Genomic DNA, 22,409 nt, shown 5'->3' with positions numbered 1-22,409 from the left:
AGTAAGTAAAAAGTAAAATTTTATTTATATAGCACATTTCTAGATAAAAGATCACAAAGTGCTTTACAAGGTATAAAACAAAAACAGTCAAAAGTTAACAAAATGCAATTTTAAAAAGATGTGTTTTTAGCTGTTTTTTTTTTTAAAGTAATCACTGAGTCTGCAGATCTTAAGTTCTGAGGAAGAGAATTCCACAATCTGGCGGCCACAGTGGCAAAAGCTCTATCACCCTTGGTTTTCAGTCTTGTATACTGAATAGCAAGTAGGCCCTGATCACAAGACCTCAGGGACCTACTAGGGGCATAGGACTGTAAAAGTTCAATGATGTACGCTGGTGCTTGTTCTTGAAGAGCTTTAAATGTCAGAACCAGAATCTTAAAATGGAGTCTGAATTCAACGGAGAGCCAGTGCAGCTGTATAAGCAATGGTGTTACATGAGAGTATTTCGATGTTTTTGTCAGAAGCCTTGCTGCAGCATTTTGGACAATCTGCAGACGCTTCAGGGAGTTTTTGTTTAGACATGTAAACAGTGAATTACAGTAGTCCAATCGTGACTGAACAAACAGACTTCTTTTCAGAATTTACGATGGCAAAAAGTATTTATATGATTTTTTTTTCTAAGTATTTTTTATTCATCTTTAAGCGTGAAAAGATAAATAAAAATACCTAAGAAAAAATCCTGTTTGAGGTTGTCATAATTCATGCATGTCAGGGTTAAATAACAGTAATTACAATGAAGCATGTCATACATCTATAGCAACATTAAACGACCAGTGGGTGACAGGGTATGGAGTGACACATCAGTGTCCAATGTAGTGGTTTTGTGCAAGTATACCATCAACACTGACACAAATACAAGAAAACAGCCTTTGAATAGCTATTCTATGACAAAAACATCCTTCTGCTGGAAACAAAGTGGTCAGTAAATAAAGAAACACTGGCAGTTAAAGACATCTGCTTCCTGTATCTGCTTCCTCTTGACAAAGTCTTTCTGAAAAGTCTTGCATGAAGTCTTTTTCATGACAGTTTTAGTATTCAGCAAAATGAATGGCCATGTTTTGAATTCTGCATACAAAAACATAATAACATCATGTTATTGTTATAAGGACTAGCAAGGGCACAAATATTCATTATAGAAAAGATATAGAGTTAAGATATTTTGAATAATAAGATTTTAAAAAGACTACCCATAGAACAGCATATACATATCAAATACAGTATAAGAACAAGAAGCACGCAAATAATAATTACTGCAATAAATTGAAAAGTACTAACTTCTGCTGCAACTAATCTGACAGAGTTTGAGCTTTTAGGACAGGTGTAATTGCAGTAGTGTCACTATTTTTTTATAAAGATGGGGTTTACTTTAATTACAGTTTAATTAACTCATTTTATTCATTCAGTTTAGTTTGATTTGACAGATAATAAAAATGGGAGGAAATATCTGTATTACCAAAATCACTGACGTTTTATTCTTTTGTTTTCTTTTGTTTTTCTTTTCAATATTATTTCCATGGATGATTTCTTGAGAGCCTGACTGTAAACCAAGTTTCCAAGTGGGAACAATAAAATGACCAAACCACAAATTATTATTATTTTTGTATTTTTCTTTGAAAGTTTTAAATACGAAAGAATATCTACTTTACTGCTTATTGGTTTAAATATAAGCAGAAAATATGCCACAGTGGCAACTACATGTGGCATATTCTTGTATTACTGTCTGTCACTGTGTATATAACTGGGATGGCCACAGTGATTCACACAGTGACAAAAACATCCTTTTGAGAGTAAAGGTACGTTTGCCGTAAAAACGATGTATATGTAGTACATATACAAGGGGACCTTGATTAATATATAGTCAGCTCTTTAGCATATCCTTATCCTTACCAGAATTTCTTACAATCGAGAAGAAAGATGTTACATAACAATCAACATCAAATGATTGACTCTTTTGGCCACTAAATGTTGGGAATTCACACACACACACACACACACACACACACACACACACACACACACACACACACACACACACACACACAGAAAATGGGGATAAAACAATTATTAGGGCTCACAGTAATTATAGATATTAGATGTGCTGTAGTTGTACTGTACCAAATTTTTTGTTGCGTTTTATCATGTGCATGATAAGGGCCACAACTACAGATCCCTACCAAAGACGACCAGTTAAGCTCTGCGGGTGTGGGTCACAATCAGCCAAGGTTTTGGGTGCGCTGATTGTGAAACCTAGACCCACCTGCTTTCACACCTTGGCTCACGTGATTAGGTAGAGGATCATCAGGGGGTCCTTTTGCCCCTCTTTGGGGGGATACTCCCACGGGGTTTAAATCTGGGACTCCCCACCATTTTACCCTAGAACTGAAGAAGCTTCTCAAATGAGAGGTGAAACATCTTCAAGCAACTTAAAGAAGTCCAGACGCTTTTCTTTCCAAGCCTCTTAGACTACGATGACCTGGATGACTAAGAACCTTCACAGACAATACCCAACATAGGCTTTACTTTCTAAGAAAGTTAAAGCAAGCTCACCTCCCTTGTCAACTGCTGACCAACTTCAACAGTCAACAATTGAAAGTCTTTAGACTTACTGTTGCATGTTGTGGTTCGCCAGCTGCAGAAACCTAAAAGGATCCGCAATGGGTGGTGAATGCAGCAGAGCGTATCATTAGTGCAACTCTAACCCCCCTCAGTGATATTCACACTAAATACCCAATAAAGTTCAGAACCAATAGATTAATAAACAGTTCATTTCAACTGGCAATACCCATCCCTAAGATAATTTAATTGAATCTGGAAACACATTTTTAACATGCCATTCTATCCTCCTGTGACACTCTGCATTTTTGTGTTTATTTGGTAAATACTGTCTTGGATATTGTTGCTCCTCTAAAAATTAAGCATTCTAAGACAAAGCTTGAACCCTGGTTGAACGATGAAACCCGTGCTGCGAGGCGTGAATGTCGTAGGGCTGAGCGGAGATGGAAAAAAGATAACTTACAGGTCTCTTTACAAAGTTTAAGAGAGTGCTGGGCCTTATATCAGCTTACAATAAAACAAGCAAAGCGGAAACACTTTGCAAACATTATTATGGTGAATTATCAGAAACCACATATATTGTTTAAGTCAATTGAGACTCTTTTAAGCCCTCCCTCTGCTCTTAGTTTTGAGCCTTCACTTGAAATGTGTGAAAGGTTTCTGCACTTCTTTATAAACAAGGTAGCCTCGGCTAGGGCGCAGATTATTTTGCCCACATCTGACCCCTCTGACCCTTCCAATTTGCTCAGCTGTCTTTCAACAGTTTGAGTCGGTTACTCTTGCTCAGCTACAGGAGGTGGTGGATCATTTAAAGCCTGTAGGCTCACCTTATGATCCTATCCCTCCCCTTTTTCTGAAAGTTTTTTCTACCATAGGTCCAACCATTTTAACCATTTTAAATAGCAGCCTTACTTCAGGTATGGTTCCAAAGAATTTCAAAGATGCAATTGTGCAACCACTTTTTAAGAAACCTGGGCTAGATACAAACGCTGTTGAGAACTTTAGACCAATATCTAAGCTGCCCTTTTTATCTAAAGTCTTAGAAAAAAAATTGTATATGACCAATTGATCTCATACTTGAATGCACAAAATGTTCAGGAGACTTTTCAATCTGGTTTTAAAGCAATGCATAGCACTGAATCAGCACTTTTAAGAATTTTTAATGATATATTTTTATCACGTGATTCTGGTGAAAGTGTCATTCTTATTTTACTCGATTTAACTGCTGCATTTGACACTAGACCATGAAATTTTAATCTCACGTTTGGAGCAGTGTGTCAGTATAACAGGTGTGGCTCTGAAATGGTTCAGGTCTTACTTAACAAACCGAACCTTTTCAGTTCGCTTAGGAAACTGCGAGTCCTCCCGTGCTCCGTTGTCTCATGGAGTACCACAGGGTTCCATTCTGGGCCCTATCCTGTTTTCACTTTATTTACTTCCATTGGGCTCAATTTTTAGAAAACACAGACTCTCGTTTCACTCTTATGCAGATGACTGCCAGATTTATGTTCCTCTTAAAAAGAAAGATGGGTCGTCTGTAGGGATGGGTACCGGTGTCCAGTGCCATGATGGCACCGGTTCTGACATAAACGGTAGTAACCAGACCGAAAAGCAGCGCACATTTCGGTGCTTTTTTTTTCCTGAGCTGTGATACACTTCTAGCCAATCATTTTACGTTTCCGAGGATAGTAGGCGGGGCCAGGTACGTACGTTCTTTTAGAGCAGAGCTACAGATTAAAAATGCCCAAGGCGAAGCGGTCAAAAGCCTGGCTGTACTTCACAGCAAAATATGCAAACTCAGCAGCCTGCAACAGGTGCTTTAAGCTGATACTGTGATACTGTCAAAGGAGGTAACACCTCAAATCCGATGAAACACCTGGCGACGCATAGCGTTTTTTTTTAAAAGCCCAGAAATGCGCTGTGTGATAGCTTGCTGCGAGACCTCACACCGAGCACATTTACTGCGGTTGTTGCCTGTTATCGGACCCGGAGTTAGCAACATCCCCCAAAAACACGAAGAGGAGAGTCCTGGCCCCTAGCCCTGCCAGTGTAGCAGAAATGATGACGGATCATGATGGCAGCAGCAGCCGTTCTTCTCTGCGTGAGTAGCTTAATGTTGTTCGTGTGTAATTTACGTTGAGTAGGCTAACCATGTTATTACATTAATGCATGTAAGGTGAACTAGCAAACATCATCATAGCTACATGCAGCTGTCCTCTTGTTTGATGGCAGATACTCCCTTCAAAAAGCCAAAAAGGCTAAAATGACCAAAGAAAAAGTGGAAAACAGTTAAACATGAGAGGTTTAGGACAAAGTTTGTGTTTTTTTCCATTGTTTAAGCACTGCTTCCAGCCAAGAGTGATACCATATATGCCCCATAGCTGCAGAAAAGGCTAACATTGTTATCTTTTTACAAAAAACCAGCTGAACATGAGAGGTTTTTGGACCAATTTTGTGTTCTCCATTCTTTAAGCACCGGTTTGAGCACCGTTTGAGCACCGGCACCGTTTCAAAGTACCGGTTTGGCACCGGTATCGGATAAAACCTAAACGATACCCATCCCTAGTAGTCTGTAAATCGTTTACAAACATGTCTGGAGGACGTCAAGTCGTGGTTGGTGCTAAACTTCCTTTGTTTTAATGATTCTAAAACTGAAGTAATGGTGTTCAGACCTGCCTCCACTGCTGTTCCGTGTGTTGATTTGCAATTTCTGAAATCATTCTGTAAACCAGAGATTGTTAATCTGGGTTTTAAAATGGATCCTGAGCTTAAACTTGAAAGCCAGATCGGGTTGGTTGTAAGGTCTAGTTTCTTTCATCTGAGACCACTGGCCAAAATTAAGCACTTTCTTTTACGAGACAGCAATTTGAAACAGTAATCCACGCTTTTGTAACCGTTCGGCTGGATTACTGTAATTCTCTTTATTTTGGGGTGAGTCGATCTTCTGTTTTTCGACTGCAGTTAGTCCAGAATGCTGCTGCACACCTTTTAACTGGCACTCGTAGATACGAGCATATCACCCCAGTTTTATATTCACTTCATTGGCTGCCCGTGCATTTTAGGATCCATTTTGAGCTGCTTTTATTTGTTTTTAAATGTTTGTCCAATGCTGCCCCTCTGTACCTCTCTGAGCTTCTTCATCCATACATACCTCCCCGGTCCCTCAGGTCGGCAGACCAGCTCCTCCTGAGTGTGCCCAGGACTAATTGTAAGCTCAGAGGGGATCGGGCGTTTGCTGTGGCAGCACCAAAATTGTGGAATGAGTTGCCTTTACATGTTAGACAGGCACCTTCCTTATCTGTTTTTAAATCACGTCTTAAAACATTTATTTACCTTGGCTTTTAGCACAGCAGGACTTGTTGATGTCTCTTAATATGTTTCTTATTAATTATAATTTTTTTTAATTTTAAGATATTTTATATGTAATTTAAACTGTTTCCTCTGTTTTATATTTGTAGCACTTTGGTCAACATTGTTGGATGTAAAGTGCGTTATAAATAAAGATGCTATGCTATACTACCAAACTGGGTTTACCTTTATTTATTTTATATTTATGCTATAGTCTACTTTTGTCTTTTGCTTTCAACCTATAGCTGCTTAATGGTTCTTCATTGTTTTGTGAACAATGACATAAAAATGTCATATGTCATGCCATAGTAGCCACTTCTTATATGCATAACTGCGATACATTTCATAACTTTGAACATTGCCATTGCGGTGGATTTTTGTATGACATGTATACCTATATATCTATCTGCACTGAACATATATACTGTAACTCATGTAGAGTCTTAGGCATGAAATGTTTAGCCCTCACACAGACACAATTATAAACGTTTTTCATGCAGCACATTCAAACATATGTCTCTTAGAAAATAGTTATATGGTAACAGAGATACTGAAAACAACATACTGAAATCAATGCATGGATTATGTGATCACACACACACACACACACACACACGTTTTAACCTAAAGATATTTGTTTAGCATGATAGTCTAGCGTTGCATTACGGTGCTGCATTGTGACCACAATAATAAAAGACAGGCAAAAACCTAAACTCAACTAAGAAAGACAGGTGATGCTGGTACTGAAAATGAGCACCTGCAAAATTAACTGAGTGAGCATTTCATATATGAACTTGAAGAGGGATATTTTCTGCAGTTCTCCTTTCTCTGTTTCCGACTATATGGTACACTTGTGGCTAATACTAATTACTTACTTCAGATAAACAAATGAATGGTACTGTGAGAAAAACAAACACATACAAAAAAAAATGTAATCACTTGTTCTAGGGATTTGACTCGTTGTGGAGTTTACACTGGGTTCTCCATTGTTTGGGGTCATTGTAAGAGCTGTGGTGAGGGGCTGGGGGTATTGGGGTGTTGTTCTGTTTAAAAGGGTGTGTTTTGCTGGTGGGGTGTTGTGGTCCACATTCAGTCCATCTCTTTCTTCCTTCTATAAAAACCCTAATATATGCCCACTGATGTAAATGTTCCACAACTTGGGTCTTGTCTGAGGTTTGAGCTGGAACATTAAAAGCATGGACAGCCCACTTAAGAGATCAAGGATATTTGTTCATTTATAACGTCTTAAAGCTGACTTAGTGTTTTTGCAGGAAACCCACATGCACACCAAAGATCAGGTCAGACTTAAATGTCCTTGGGTTTCTGAGGTGTTCCACTCAAACTTTAACTCTAAAGCCACCGGGTAGCTATTTTAATTGGTAGGTCAATCCAGTTTTCAGCTTCAAACGTTATATCCGATAAGAAAGGCAGACACCTAATTGTTATCAGTACATTATTTCATGCTCCCATTCTATCATCACAGCTAAAATTGATGATGCTATTTACTGCTATAAATCAGAACATGAAGGAGCCAATCTCATGCTCACTACTCCACCAGTGTGTGAATGCAAGAGTGAATGAATAGTGGCATTGTAAAGCGCTTTGGGTGCCTTGAAAAGCGCTATATAAATCCAATCCATTATTATTACTGTTGGAATCACTGAAAGCAGACATACAGGGACTAATTATTTTCTCCTCTGCCCACGTAAACAAGTCCCATGAAGCAAAACTTCAAGAATCCAGTATTAATATTATTAAACTGAACAAACAAATCGCTATTTTTCCCTCTCCTAGTTGACTTAAACACAAGGTGATTTACAGACTAAATTTGATCTTATCCCACTAGGGATGCAGAGAGACTTCTTTCATGATCATCCTCACATATAATTCCTCAGATAAAAGATTCATCAGGAACATTGCATAGGTATTCCACTGTATTTTCACTCATTTTATTCGTCTTTATATCAATCTGAATCTCCATCTGACTCCACTGCAATAAGTTAATTTCTAGACACCCTCAATTTCCCTGCGATAAACTCAGATGCTGCTAAAAACAGATTCCCTGTTGAAGTCTTTAAAAAAATGTCAGGATAATCTGCCCCCATTACTGCTTGCGGTATGTAAGGAATCATTACAAAATGACACTCCCCCCCTACTCTAACACAAGCCTCAATAAGTCTCTTAAAAAAAAAAAAAAAAAAAAAAAGGATTAGGACAAATCTTTGCATCTTAGAGACCTCTCTTCTTAATGATGTGAATGCTAAGATCATTGCTAAAGCTTTGGCATGTTGTCTGGAAAATATTGCACAAACTATTGTTTCACAGAAGCAAACTAGATTTGCTCCTGTGAGGCAACTATTTCTTCATCTCTGTACTCTTAAACATCATCTACTCTAAAGTAGTAGTAGTGATCTCAGTAGACGCTGAGAAAGTAAATTTGGGCTGGGAAATGTATTAATTTCATGGATACATCTCCTCTGTCACAGTGTGCCGAAGCAGACTATGAATTGTGAATAGTAGACCCAAATGAAGACAAATGAACGTAGAACAAAACTTGATATTAACAAAAGGCGAGCCGTTCAATAAGACTGATGAAAAAGGTGCAAACAAAAGAAAAGTCAAACTGATGCAAAGCTAAACATTAACCTAGGGCCCGTTCTTCGTACCTCGCTAAGTAGGTTAGCCGGATTAGATTGTTGACGATTTCGCGTGATCCTGGATCAGTCGGTTCCCCGAAGCTCATCCGGGACTTGCTGTCATAGCAACAGAGCCGTAAGCGTAAACCTGCTCGGGAGCAGGTTTACTTTATGTAAACAGGATTAGATCGCGGCCACGCAGGTATGTCCGCTTCATTTATACGAAAGCAACAGCGATAAATAAATAACATCAGTGTAACTGAAGATAATGCAGCACTTGATCCTTTTATTGATGTCACACAGATACATACAGGTCATTTCCTAAAAAAGGGAAATGTACTATTAACATTCTATTACATGTATTATTATTATTACAGATGTAATTCATATTTCAGAGTAGTAATTGTAAATTACTTCGTGTAATCAAGATGAGAGACCACGGCTATAAAAGTCAAGGTGGATTTGGGAAGCCTGTCGCAGCCATGTCCTGTCCGTTTACGCGAGCAACCCATTGCGGAAGGTGCAAGATTGATAAGGAGAGTCCTCAGAATTCAGCATATATTGCGGGACAGACAGGATCCTTTAGCTCAGCGCGACAGTGTGCTCATTGAGAGATATCTTCCCGTGAGGGTATTATTTACTTAACCAACTTGTTGACGAGGGGGTGCAGGACCACCACCTGTCTTTTTTTTGCTCTGCCCTTTTCTTGGTTGCTGTTATAAACAAACAAACAGATTATTTCAGGGTCTCTTTCCAAGAGACGAAAAGCAATATAAGTGATAAATATTACCATTCTATAGAATATTCTTATATTTCACTTTTACTTGTTCCCATGTTCTAGTGGGTCCTGTTGTGGCTCTAATGTGAAAGAGGATATAATATAACAATATAATATAATGTAATATAATATTGGATAATATAGTGTGATATGATAAATCTACCCTACCGCCTACTGGTGTTGGCCAGAGGGGCCGATGGCGCGATATGGCAGCCTCGCTTCTGTCAGTCTGCCCCAGGGCAGCTGTGGCTACAACCGTAGCTGCCTCCACCAGTGTGTGAATGTGAGAGTGAATGAATAGTGGCATTGTAAAGCGCTTTGGGTGCCTTGAAAAGCGCTATATAAATCCAATATATTATTATTATTATTATTAAATTACTTACGAGTTTAATTTGTCAGCAACTTTCTGCCAGCCCTCTCTCCTTGCTTTTGCAGCCTTTGCAGTGTTCCCTTGCGTTCTGATTAAACTCTGAAACTCCTGAAATCCCTCACTCAGGAGTTCTTGCTCTGCTGCCGAAAAATACCGAGCCGAGCACGCTCCTTCGACATTTTCGCCGACCAATCAGAGGGTTGCCGATCAATGTTTCTACTATCGATGCGTAGCCCCTTTTACGACACCCAGTGATGTCACATTACTGCGTCCAGCTGTAGTAATCGTCAACAGCAGGTGTGTTCGGGGAACCGGATTAGCGAGCTCACGGTTAGCGCGATGATTTGATCTTGGATGTGTCATTTGATCTTGGATGTAGTAAGCGACGTACGAAGAACGGGCCCCTAAACTGGGAGAACTAAAAAAACAACATGAAGAACCCTGACATGAACTTGAACAAACCTGGACATGAAACTTGGAAACATGGTAAAAACAACAGATGACCTGATACCGAATGAAAAACAACACACAGACTAAGGCTGTGTCCAAATTCAAGGGAAGGATGCTTCAAATGCCATATTTGGAGGTAATGACGTCAGAGCAATGCGACGAAGGCTGTCCAAATTCGAATAGTCCTCCAGATGTGGTGACAAATGAGTCCTTATTTTCCCCGAATTTCAAGGATGGGTCTGGTGTATCCTTCGTGTCCTACCATATCTCAGGATTCATTGTGGGCCATACAGAAGATTTTTTTTTTCTGATAACGATGGTGGTTGAAGCGGGAGAGGAAAACACTTTCAAATTTAAGTATATGAAAATCTGGTGGTACAAAAGTTAAATTTTTATAGTGGTTGTAGTGTGGGCATCTGCATAGACATTTTTTTTTTTTCATAATCATAAAATAGCTTGTATGGTGGATCCTGTGTTTTTCCATGTATTGCTGCTTACATACAGCTAATTAACCTTTTAGTGATGTGTTTTGGGACCAAAGACCGAATGGCTCAATTTATTAAAATGAGGAGAAAATGATCACCACCTTCACTGGGGTGAAGAATTTGCCACTGTGGGATGGAGGTACAAGAATAAATCAATTTACACATCATATTCATAAGAATACGAATTTGTTAACCCTCATGCTGTACCAAACCTGTAACGTCCAGATGGAATTCCTCTCGTTTTCTGCTGTGAAAACTTTTGGATTTAGGAGAGGAGAGAGCGCAGGAGAGGATGGACAGACTGAAGATCTTTACCAATGGTATTAAATCCATCTTTTTTAGACTTTCCTAAGGCTCCAGACAAGGACGTCCATCATCCCCTCTATTGTTCGCACTTGCTATAGAACCTCTGTCAATTTTTCTGAGGTTCTCCTTTATTTTTAGCTGAATTTAAGTTATGAAGTTAAGTTATCACTTTATGCTGATGAGTTATGTCTCAAGTCCTGTTCTCTTCATATCATCAATTTTATCTGCTTTTCAGAGATTTGGTTCATTCTCTGACTATAGAGGGATCTAGGGATCAATGCAACCAGAACATTGAATACTCTTTTCGCTGTTAATTTCTTGCCTTTAATGTCTAAAATTAAACAGGACCTCCAAAGATTGGGAAGTGTACATCTCTTGTTTATCAGAATAATCAGTGCAGTTAAAAATGAACATTTTACCCAAATTCCTCTTCCATTTTTCTTGCCAAAGAATTTTTTCAAAACAACTGATCAAACTATTTTGGACTTCTTATGGTGAAAAAAGGCAGCTGGGATCTTCAAAATCCACACTTCAGAAATGCAATCCTGCATCTGATAATTGCAACCAATGCCATGTTCCCTCCTGCAAATTAACAGATATGTTTTGCTGTTACTCACTACTCACTCGCTTTTGGCAGAATTATGTTGCTACCATGTGAAGGATATTTTCAACGATCTCAACCAGATGCACAAAAATAGCTGGCATCATGACACCGATTGTATCTCACACCTTTTTGTACTCACTATACAACTTCTGATCAGATTGTCGGGACTCTGTGTGCGGGCAGGTAGAGATGTGGATCCAAATGCAGGACTCTGAGACGGAAATGTAACTGAAGACCACAGCTTTATTGCTGGCACCAAGCAAAAACAGAAACCAACCCATGAAACCGCAAACTGGACCACACAGGCAGGATCTGAAAGTACAACACAACACTGAGCACAGGAAAACACAGGGCTAATATACACAGGGTGGTAATCAGGGAATGGGCAACAGGAGGGAGACACAGCTGGGAGAAATTGGACTAACAAGACAGGGGAGCAGTAGAACTGAACACACTCACATGAGACATAGACCTTCACAATAAAACAGGAAATAAGAAAACACTAAACAAAGACGCAGACAGAATATAACACATGCAACTCAAACAATACATGCAACAACAAATCCTTAAACACGGATAAACAGAAACATGAAACTAATAATCATCATCATCATCATCACCATCACAAGCCCTACAAGAGAATAAGAAAACAATCCATAATGCAAAGACACACCAAAATAACTGAAACACAGATTCATCATAAAACCCAACAAACCAGAGAAACATAAAGAACAATCCATCATTCAAAAATAAACCAAGACATAAAAAACTCCAAATGTTGGGTCAATCCGTACCAGGACTGTGACACAGATCCTCGAGTATTAATATGTATACCTGACACATGCATTCATACAAAACAAGTCAACAATCCTGCCAGTGGGATTAAGGCCAGGATACCTAAGCTAAGGAAATCCTCGAAAGTTGGTTCATCTGGACGTAACAGTTTCCAAGTGACTCCTTCAGGCGAGTGATGAAACATTGAGTGATGAAACATTTTCCCCATTAAAAACCCTAGGTCCAGTTGAACAGAATCAACTTTTAGGAAATAATCAGATAGCGTCAAACACCATACAAATCAAGTGAACACCAAGTAGTTGTTTCTGTTATACTTTTGACATGAGGTCTGCCTGAAGGACTCTGGTATTTGGTGTATTGTAATGTATTGATGCATGGAAAAGTCCTCAAGGTAAAAAAACAACAAAAAAAACAAAACAAAAAAAACTGGCAGGCCTGTATGGGTCTAAGTATAGTCTTGCATTCATTCTCTGATGACTTATTTAGACCACTGAAACACAAAAGGACCCGAGTGGATGCAGAAAGACAGACTAACACTGATGTTAGGGGTTATGAAATTAATTAAGCAAGCTGACTGAATATTCACAACTATGCACTAAACATTGTGACTGTGTGATATATCTATAAAGTACTAAGAATGTTTGGTACCATAAGTAATTTCAGCCTTTAAAATTATTGGTTCCATAGTCCAAAGGGTGTTTACCTATTTTTAGGACATTAATACATTAAATAGATTAGATATTAGATTAGATCTATTTGAAAATGAATAATTAACTTCTGCTGCTGGTTTGCTATACATACTGCAGTTAACAAGAGGAAGTTGGCATATACCTAATTTTATAGAAGCCAAACCACAGGAAATAGATGTCTCAAAGGACATTGCTTATAAAAGGCACAGAGGGAACTACTTTTTCATACTTCCTTGGTTTAAATTAAAAAAGTATTTGTATTACAAGCAGACTGTAACAGATCACTGTGATGGCTATGGCTACTTTGACTACTGGGGGAAAGGAACACAAGTCACAGTAACTTCTGGTAAGTAACAATCTAATCTGTTTTGAGTGAGCACAATTCTGTATTTGTCAGTTAATGAAAAATTGGTTACAATGTGTGCTTAATTGACATTGGCGGTAAAGTAAAACATCTGTGTAAATAACAGATTTATCCAGTTTATTAGGTTAGTGTAATCACGTGAAAAAATATTTTTGCACTGAAGTACAATTGAAATCTGTCACTGTGACTACTTTGACTACTGGGGAAAAGGAACAATGGTCACTGTCACAACAAGTAAGACACGCTTCATATTCTCCTTATTAAAAAGGTTAAACTTTCACAGTTTAATTTGACATATTTAAAAGTTCAGTGTGGTTGTTTTTTGCATGTTGCATATTTTTGAGATTTTATACTAGACACTGTTTTGGACTACTGGGGATAAGCCACAACCAGGTAAAGGGATCTGATTTCTTTTTCTTTAATGTTGACATTTAAGTTCAAAAACACTGTGAAAACCATGCAGTGCTTTAATTTCTGGTTTATTGCAAGGCTATAGTCTGTAGCCATGATTTTAACTCTGGTGATTAAAAACTTTGTGACCTTTAATTTAATTGGAGCATAACTATGTAAACAATTATTGAGTTTAGAGTGGTTCTAGTTATTTCAAATGTCAGAAAAATGTTACAAATTAACAGGATATCTGAGAAGTTAGTTTTTGTGAGAGGTGCAAACGACTCCGTTAACTGTGATAACTGGGCTTTCGACTACTGGGGGAAAGGTACAATGGTTACAGTCACAACAGGTAAGGCACTTGGAATATGTCCTTAATCTTAAGATTTTGAGTTAAAAACTTTGATATTTTCCGAAGAAACAGTGTGTTAGTGTACAGTGTATTCCCACTGTATTTGTAAAATACTGCAAGTCGAATGTGAGGTAATTTGAAGACTTGGTGGTGAAAAACAGGTTTAATTCAGTCTTTTGAGTCTTAATTTGCACAAACAACATGAAGAAAACCAAGTATGCCAAGATGGAAAGTCTGTTTTTGTATGAAGTGGTGAATGACTTGTTAGACTGTGACTACGCTTTTGACTACTGGGGAAAAGGCACAAAGGTCACCGTCACGTCAGGTATGAATTGATGTATTTTTCACTAAAGACAGAATTTTTTTTATCAACTACGACAATACATCTATTGGGATAAATTCAGCAAAGCAAGTCATTATTGGAACACTTTGTAGCCAAAAGAGCAAAGAATTTGTAAAAAAAAAAAAAAAAAAACCAACAACAACAACAACATAATTTATTTATATTAGTTATAACTATATCAAGAAGTGAGTGTTTTAAACTTATTTTATTTTTCTCTGAGACAAAATTGGAATGTCATAGTAATTAATTTGTGTAAGAAGTAACTGTCACAAATGAGCTTTTGACTCATAAGAAAATGGCATCAAGATAAAAATGTCATCAGGTAAGACTTGTCCTATTTAAAATCTGCATAGGATATGTTTCGGACAGAGAAATTCATTTTACAAGTTATAATATAACTTCACATTATGTGAGAAATATTCTTAAACGTGATAATGTCAAAATGGGTATAATTTGGTGACTTAATAAGATTTCAATCTAGTGGGAATAAAATTAATGTTGAATTAGACTTTTTCCATATTATGAATAGATTAGCCTTTTGATATCATGAAAGAACTAGATTCTATACTGTGCTACGGTGTTTTTGACTATTGGGGAAAGGGGACAACAGTCACTGTTTCATCAGGTAAGATTACCATCTCATTTCAGCGATCACTGCTTAAGTTGGATCAAATTTTTTGTGTTTTTGTAAGAATTTGCCATCAACACTGTGAAAGGACATTTAACAACTTTACACTATGCTTTTCTAATGATTTCTGTTCATGTTCTACATTTAAAATAATGTTCTAATTTATGTGTTGAATAACAGATGATGATGATGAACAAACTGCCTCTAAAAAAATGTTGCACGGAAGGATTCAGGCACTTGAAATGTTTTTGTATTGAACATTTAGAAAAGGCAATGTCTTCACGCTGGCCTTTATTAAACAAAATGGTCCTCTCATGTGTTTTCTCTTTAATCATTTCTAAGAGAAAATGTGTGGTATATTATTGTATTTCTATTCCGGTATCTTAATTAGTGTTGTCTCCCCTTTCTTAGACACTTCAACTGCACCCACTGTGTTTCCTCTGGTACCATGTGGTTCTGAAAGTGGAGATATGGTCACTCTTGGCTGCCTTGCCACTGGCTTTAACCCTCCTGCAGTGACTTTCTCATGGAGCAACGACAACAATCCCTTGACAGACTTCATCCAGTACCCTGCAGTACAAAAAGGCAATGTTTATACTGGAGTCAGTCAAATCCGAGTGAGGAGACAGGACTGGGATGGACGACAGAATTTTCAATGTGCTGTAAACCACACTGCTGGAATTGCACAGGCTCCTATCACAAAACCACGTAAGCCTGATGGTAAGTCACATTTGTGTTAGTTATTTTCTGAGCATTATTTACAATTACCACATGACAGCATTGATAATATATTCCAAAGTTAAACAATTTGAATGAATTTAAACTTTTACAAAAATTAGAATTGAACTGATGTGTAATGCATTATCAAATTCAGTAACCTTTTTCAAGTTGTTCTTTTTTTGTTAGTTGTTTTCAGATCAGTAATTACAATTACTCTTAAATTATTACTGAGCTACACCTAGTGATTGCTACCTCTGATAAGAACACAAGTTAGCTCTCTTTAGTTCTCTATTTTATTGGTTTTGATGTTTTTGGTAGTGGAAGCAGTAATAAGGCCATTTTGAACTGCTAACATTGACAAAATAACATACCGAGGAATTATTGTTTCAACCTTTAAAAAAATACTATATATAAATATGCTGTTTGTGCCAAATAACCAACATAAAAGCAAATATTTTGCCTTATTAAATAGCACGACTTATTCTTACATTTTTCTAAATTTATAAATAGAATGCTCAGTCATTTTATTTTGTTACTACTTTAATCTAACTAAATCGATACAGTAGGAACACAGTATCACAGTTTCCCTCAACTTCTGTATACTTCTGTATACTGCTTTTGCATACATACATGTGTGCATGTCTTTGTATTGCAGAGGCGTCTGAGCCGGTGAACAATACTAACCAAAACAACAAAGGAGGTGAGTAACTCATAGCTGTTGTTGTTGTTTTTGAAAAAAACAAAACACTTTAATTCTTTAATAAAACAAGGTAAACCCATAAAAGCAGGTGAGCCTTATGCATATATATGCATATATGATTGATTTTATTAGTTTATTTTAGTTTTCTTGTATTGACATTAAAGTGTTAGTGGTATAACATATTATGAAAGTAGTAGTTTCTTTTAAATAATTTTGATGTTTCACCAACTACAGATCTGACAAACAGTATGTTAAATTCACACACATACACACACACACCTTTCTGTCTGTCTACATATATACATTTGAACTCAGTGTCTTCACTTTAAACTTGAACATAAATCTCTGTTTAACTGACTATCTCTTTCTGATGGGACAGAGCCAACAGTAGCAGTCTACATCCCCCCACAGCTGCACACTAACCAGTTTCAGTCTGAAGATAAAATCACTCTGGTGTGTCTGGTCACCAGTACTGTGGATGAGACGTATAAAATCGAATGGTCAGAAATGTCTGAACAGACACAAGGACCTTATGTTACAGCCACCGACGTCCCTCCACTGCAGAGCAAAAATGACCAGAAATGGCGAAGTATGAGTCTTTACACCACCAGTAAGGCAAACTGGGACAAAAAAAATCCAACCAAAGAGTTCACCTGCCGTGTCGGAGTCAGACCTAAACCTATTTTTAAAACAGTGTCCAGTGCCCATGGTAATTCCATAGAATGTGACTGTAACTACTAAGGTTTAAATATGATATTTTGTGCTTGTGTCATTCTTTGTCTGTGAGAGTTTTCTATATGAAAACCTGTGCACTTGTGATGTCAGTCACTGTGAGACAAAATGTTTGTTTTGTTTTCATCATGTTGTTGTTCAGCCTGTGTGAGTCACAGTGTCCAGTTGCTTTTATGTGTGCTGTCTGTTTGAAATAAATGTTGCATGGAAACTCTTTGGTATATGTGTACATGAATAGCTTGAAACAACATCAAAAAGCAGACATACACATAAACTGTTCCTTTTTTTCACTTTTCCATTAACACTAGTAACAAAGAGGAAAATCACATTACCCTAAAAAAACAAATGAAAACAGATGCACATAGATCTCCTCTAACCAAGTGTAATGTATCTTCCACTTCTTAGATGATTTTTGTGATCTGAGTTGGGATGATATCACCGCTGAAGACGATTTTGGCAGCCTGTGGTCCACAGCTTCCTCCTTCATATTCCTTTTCATATTCTCTCTCTTCTATAGCATTATTATCAGCCTTCTTAAGGTAAACATGCAATTTACATTTTCTGCATTTCAGTTTTATTGAAGTCTGTGAGTTGTAATGTAGGATAAACCCAGTCACAAGAAAATGCAGTAAATGGGAACTCTAAAGAGCACTTAAATATCTTTTTTTTTTTAATCAGGAATTTTAATGTTCTGTTTGCACTTGAAAAGTACACCTTTTATAATGTAAATTATACAATTATTTAGCTTCTTAAAGAATAAAAAAAAAGACATTAGTTTATTTGAGAAATTATAGCCTTTAATTTCCATAATATAATCTTCCAGAACTATCTCCTGGAATAAATAACATTAGGATGTAAATTTAAATTGTGTAAATGGGTAAAATAAAAATTGAAATTGCTCTTATTAAGAGACTTTTTTAAACTTTCTGATGTTTTCTTTTTGCAGATAAAGAGATCATAACGAATGGGATGGAATGGGTGCGCTTCATTTCTACGCTATTTTTAAAATGTTTTTCATTTTCTTTTTATGCACACAATCATTTATTTGTTATATTAAATGCCTGTCATATATAAATAGTCAATTAACACATCTGTAAAATGTGTAAAATAGATCAATAAAATGAAACTGCATATTATACTGCATTCTGATATTGATATTACTATTTTTCTGCTATGGATTCTGTTGTTACATTAATTCTCAGTAAACAACCAAATGAACTGCTCAAGGAAATTAAAAAAAAAAAAAAAAACGAAAAGAAGAAACACTACAATGGTCATTTCACTTCTGTAAATACTTCATTACATTACAGTTACATTAATAAGATTCAGTAAGAAATATTTGGCACCTGAAATATTAAACAGAATATGAATGTGAGGATGTAATAAATATCGAAAGCATTTTTGATGTTGCTCTATTATTTCTCAAAGTTTCTAAGAATAGCACAACAACATCTGAAGTCAATGTACCGTAAACCTCTGTTATCAGTTAGAGCTTTGAGGTTTTGAGTTTCCTGGTGCACCCCTGGGGCCAAACCTGCACAATTACAACTGTGCACCAACCATTACAACCGTGAATGAATTTCCCTGAAAAACAACATACTCATCTGGCAGCTTACTGTATATTTACATATCCATAGCATATTTGATTCACACTTACAAATTTCTCTTATCAGTTAAGGCATGATAGTTTTCAGTTTCTAAAAACAGTCTTTATAGAGTTGCTTCTCTGCTTCTTTAGGGTGACATCTGCATCGTGGGATGAAGGCCGAGAAACGTAATTATTGATGAATAATCAGAAAGCTGTAGACACCTTAGACACCAAGTGAAGACAAAGTAGTTGTTTCTAATAAACTTTTCACATAAGGTCTACTCAAGGGACAACTCGTATTCAATTTCTAATGACATATTTATGCCACTCAAACACAAATGGACCCAAGTGAATGGAGTCACGGAGTAAGAGCTGAGAACCATAAGGTGAAAGAAGCATGTATTTACATGTGTTACTAAAAATAATTTCAACCTAAATTTCTTGGTCATATAGTCTAGAGCTGGGGTGTCAAACTCAAATACACAGTGGGCCAAAATTCAAAACTGGAACAAAGTCGCGGGCTAACGTTAATATTTATTGAAATATATTTATTCCTCCAGATATAAGAATGAATCTTTTCTTATGGACTCAAACACATTTTGCTAAAAAAATGAATTTGGAACAAGAAAAGCTTAATACTAAACAATATATATATTAGCTGTATAATACCAGTAGGCCAGCTCTGATAGTAATTTGGTATGGCTTCGCGGGCCAAATGTAATTAGGCTGCGGGCCAAACTTGGCCCGCGGGCCAGAGTTTGACACCTATGGTCTAGAGGGTGTTTAAGTAACTGTAACCCTAACCCTTTTTAAGATACCAAGGCAAAGGCAAAAAGATGTCATTAGTGTTGATAATAGATACTCCAGTAATAAAATGTAATTTCACCATGAGTAGGAAGAATTTGTAAATTTTTTAATTTGAAAAAGCACTATATAACTTCTGCTGGTTATTTTCTATAAAAGTTGGGATTAACAGGAGGCTCTAAAAAAGAGGACGCTGGCAAGAAGCATAATTTTACAAAAGCCAAACCAGAGGAAACTGATCTCCCAAAGGAAACTGCTAATAAATGGCACAGAGGGAACTGCTTTTTCAGAGAAACATGTACACTTCCTTTATTTAAGTTAATAAGCGTTTATATTAGAGCAGATTGTAACAGATCACTGTGACAGCTATGGCTATGCTAGCTACTTTGACTACAGGGGGAAAGGAACACAAGTCAGAATAACCTTTGGTAAATAACAATCCGATCTATTTTGAGTGAGAACAAGTCTACATTTGACAGGTTGATATGAAATTAAATCTTTGTTATACTTTATGCTTAATTTGACATGCAAGGAAAAATAAAACATCTGTGTAAATGACCGGTTTATTTATTATTTATCAGTTTAGTGTAATCATATATAAGGTGACAAAAGATTTTTGCACACATTTTTTTTTCTTTCTATGAAAGATTTTGTTGGATTTATCGAGATATTACACTGTAATTCTGCTTTTCATTACTGGGGAAAAGGAACAATGGTCACCGTCACAACAGGTAAGACAAGCTTTCTGTATTGTTCATATTAAAAATGTTTGACTTTCACAGTTTAATTTGACACATTTAGAACTTCAGCGTGGTTGTTTTTTGTATGTTGCATATTTTTGAGATTTTATACTAGACACTGTTTTGGACTACTGGGGATAAGCCACAACCAGGTAAAGGGATCTAATTTCTTTTTCTTTAATGTTGACATTTAAGTTCAAAAACACTGTGAAAACCATGCAGTGCTTTAATTTCTAGCGTATCACAAGTCTACAATCTGTAGTCATAATTTTAACTCTGGTGATTAAAAACTTTGTGACCTTTAATTTAATTGAAACATAACTATGTACACAATTATTAAGTTTAGAGTGGTTCTAATTATTTCCGAAGTCAGAAAAACTTTACAATTTAACAGGATATCCGAGAAGTTAGTTTTTGTGAGAGGTGCAAAAGACTCAACTGTGATAACTGGGCTTTTGACTACTGGGGGAAAGGTACAATGGTTACAGTCACAACAGGTAAGGCAGTTGAAATATGTCCTTAATCTTAAGATTTTGAGTTAAAAACTTTGATATTTTCCGAAGAAACAGTGTGTTAGTGTACAGTGTATTCCCACTGTATTTGTAAAATACTGCAAGTCGAGTGTGAGGTCATTTGAAGACTCAGTTTAAACACTTGGTGGTGAAAAACAGGTTTAATTCAGTCTTTTGAATCTCAATTTGCACAAACAACATGAAGAAAACCAAGTATGCCAAGATGGAAAGTCTGTTTTTGTATGAAGTGGTGAATAACTTGTTAGACTGTGACTACGCTTTTGACTACTGGGGGAAAGGGCACAATGGTCACCGTCATGTCAGGAATGAATTGATGTATTTTTCACTAAAGACAGAATTTTTTATTTTTATCCAAGACTAGTACAATGTTGATTCATCTATTGGGATAAACTCAGCAAAGCAAGTCATTATTGGAACACTTTGTAGCCAAAAGAGCAAAGAACTTGTAAAAAACTGGACTTAATTTATTGATGTTAGTTATAGCTATATCAAGAAGTAAGTGTTTTAAACTTATTTTAATTTTCTCTGAGACCGAAATCAGAATGTCATAGTGATTAATTTTTGTAAGAAATAAGACAAGACTCGGTTAACTGTCACAAATGACCCATATGGAAAAGATATATATAAATCTTATAAAGTTTGTATCTCTCTTGTGTGAAACTTGTATGAAAAGCATATAAGAGTGAAAACAGATATAAGATCCCTTGAAAAATTATATAATGAAACTTGTATGTTTTGGATACTTACTAAAACAATGTATGAAAGTAATGCAAAAGTGGCCACTTTCATGAGTAAATCATGTAAGCCTTATATGATTTACTCATGAAAGTGGCCACTTTCATGAGTAATCACATATAAGTTTTTACTATTTCTTTTCCGTATGGGGAGGTTTAGGCTACTAAGAAAATGGCATCAAGATAAAAATGTCATCAGGTAAGACCTGTCCTATCTAAAATCTGCATAGGATATGTTTCGGATAGAGAAATTCATTTTACAAGATATAATATAACTTCCCATTCAGTGAAGGTTTACTTCAAAATACAGTTATTGTGTTAAAGTACATTTATTGTAAAAATATTCTCAAACGTGATAATGTCAAAATGGGTATAATTGGGTGATTTAATAGGATTTTAATCTAGTGGGATTAAGAAAAGGTTCTATTTAGACTTTCTCCATATCATGAATAGATTAGCCTTTTGATATCATGAAAGAACTAGATTCTATACTGTGCTACGGTGTTTTTGACTATTGGGGAAAGGGGACAACAGTCACTGTTTCATCAGGTAAGAATACCATCTCATTTCAGAGATCACTGCTGAAGTTGGATCAAATTTATTGTGGTTTGTAAGAATTTGCCATCAACACTGTGAAAGGACATTTAACAACTTTACGCAATACTTTACTAATAAGTTCTTCTCATATTCTACATTTAAAATAATGTTCTAATTTATGTGTTGAATAACAGAAAAGTAAACGTATAATTCTATCGGGGGATCCTGAT

At 36.5% G+C, this 22,409-nt stretch overlaps 1 protein-coding gene and 1 gene segment (V, D, J or C); both read left to right on the top strand.

The window, feature by feature from the left end:
- The window catches only part of LOC309705082 (uncharacterized protein), a 143,005-nt gene that overhangs the window by 86,611 nt on the left and 33,985 nt on the right, over nt 1–22,409 (top strand). Inside the window, exon 3 of one of the 11 annotated variants that reach the window (XM_082530645.1) lies at nt 22,126–22,191. The exons of the other annotated variants lie outside the window; for them this stretch is intronic. Within the exon in view, the coding sequence (XP_082386771.1) occupies nt 22,126–22,191 (66 nt within the window). The remainder of the gene's footprint in view (nt 1–22,125; nt 22,192–22,409) is intronic. 11 annotated transcript variants of the gene reach the window in all.
- Nucleotides 13,375–18,386, top strand: LOC309705084 (Ig gamma-2C chain C region-like). The segment is given in 6 exons: nt 13,375–13,612; nt 15,503–15,811; nt 16,467–16,511; nt 16,891–17,220; nt 17,649–17,782; nt 18,190–18,386.

Source organism: Aulonocara stuartgranti, assembly GCF_965226115.1.
Source record: "Aulonocara stuartgranti genome assembly, chromosome: 4".
NCBI classification, from domain to species: domain Eukaryota; kingdom Metazoa; phylum Chordata; class Actinopteri; order Cichliformes; family Cichlidae; genus Aulonocara; species Aulonocara stuartgranti.
This window is presented reverse-complemented; position numbering and strand designations above follow the sequence as displayed.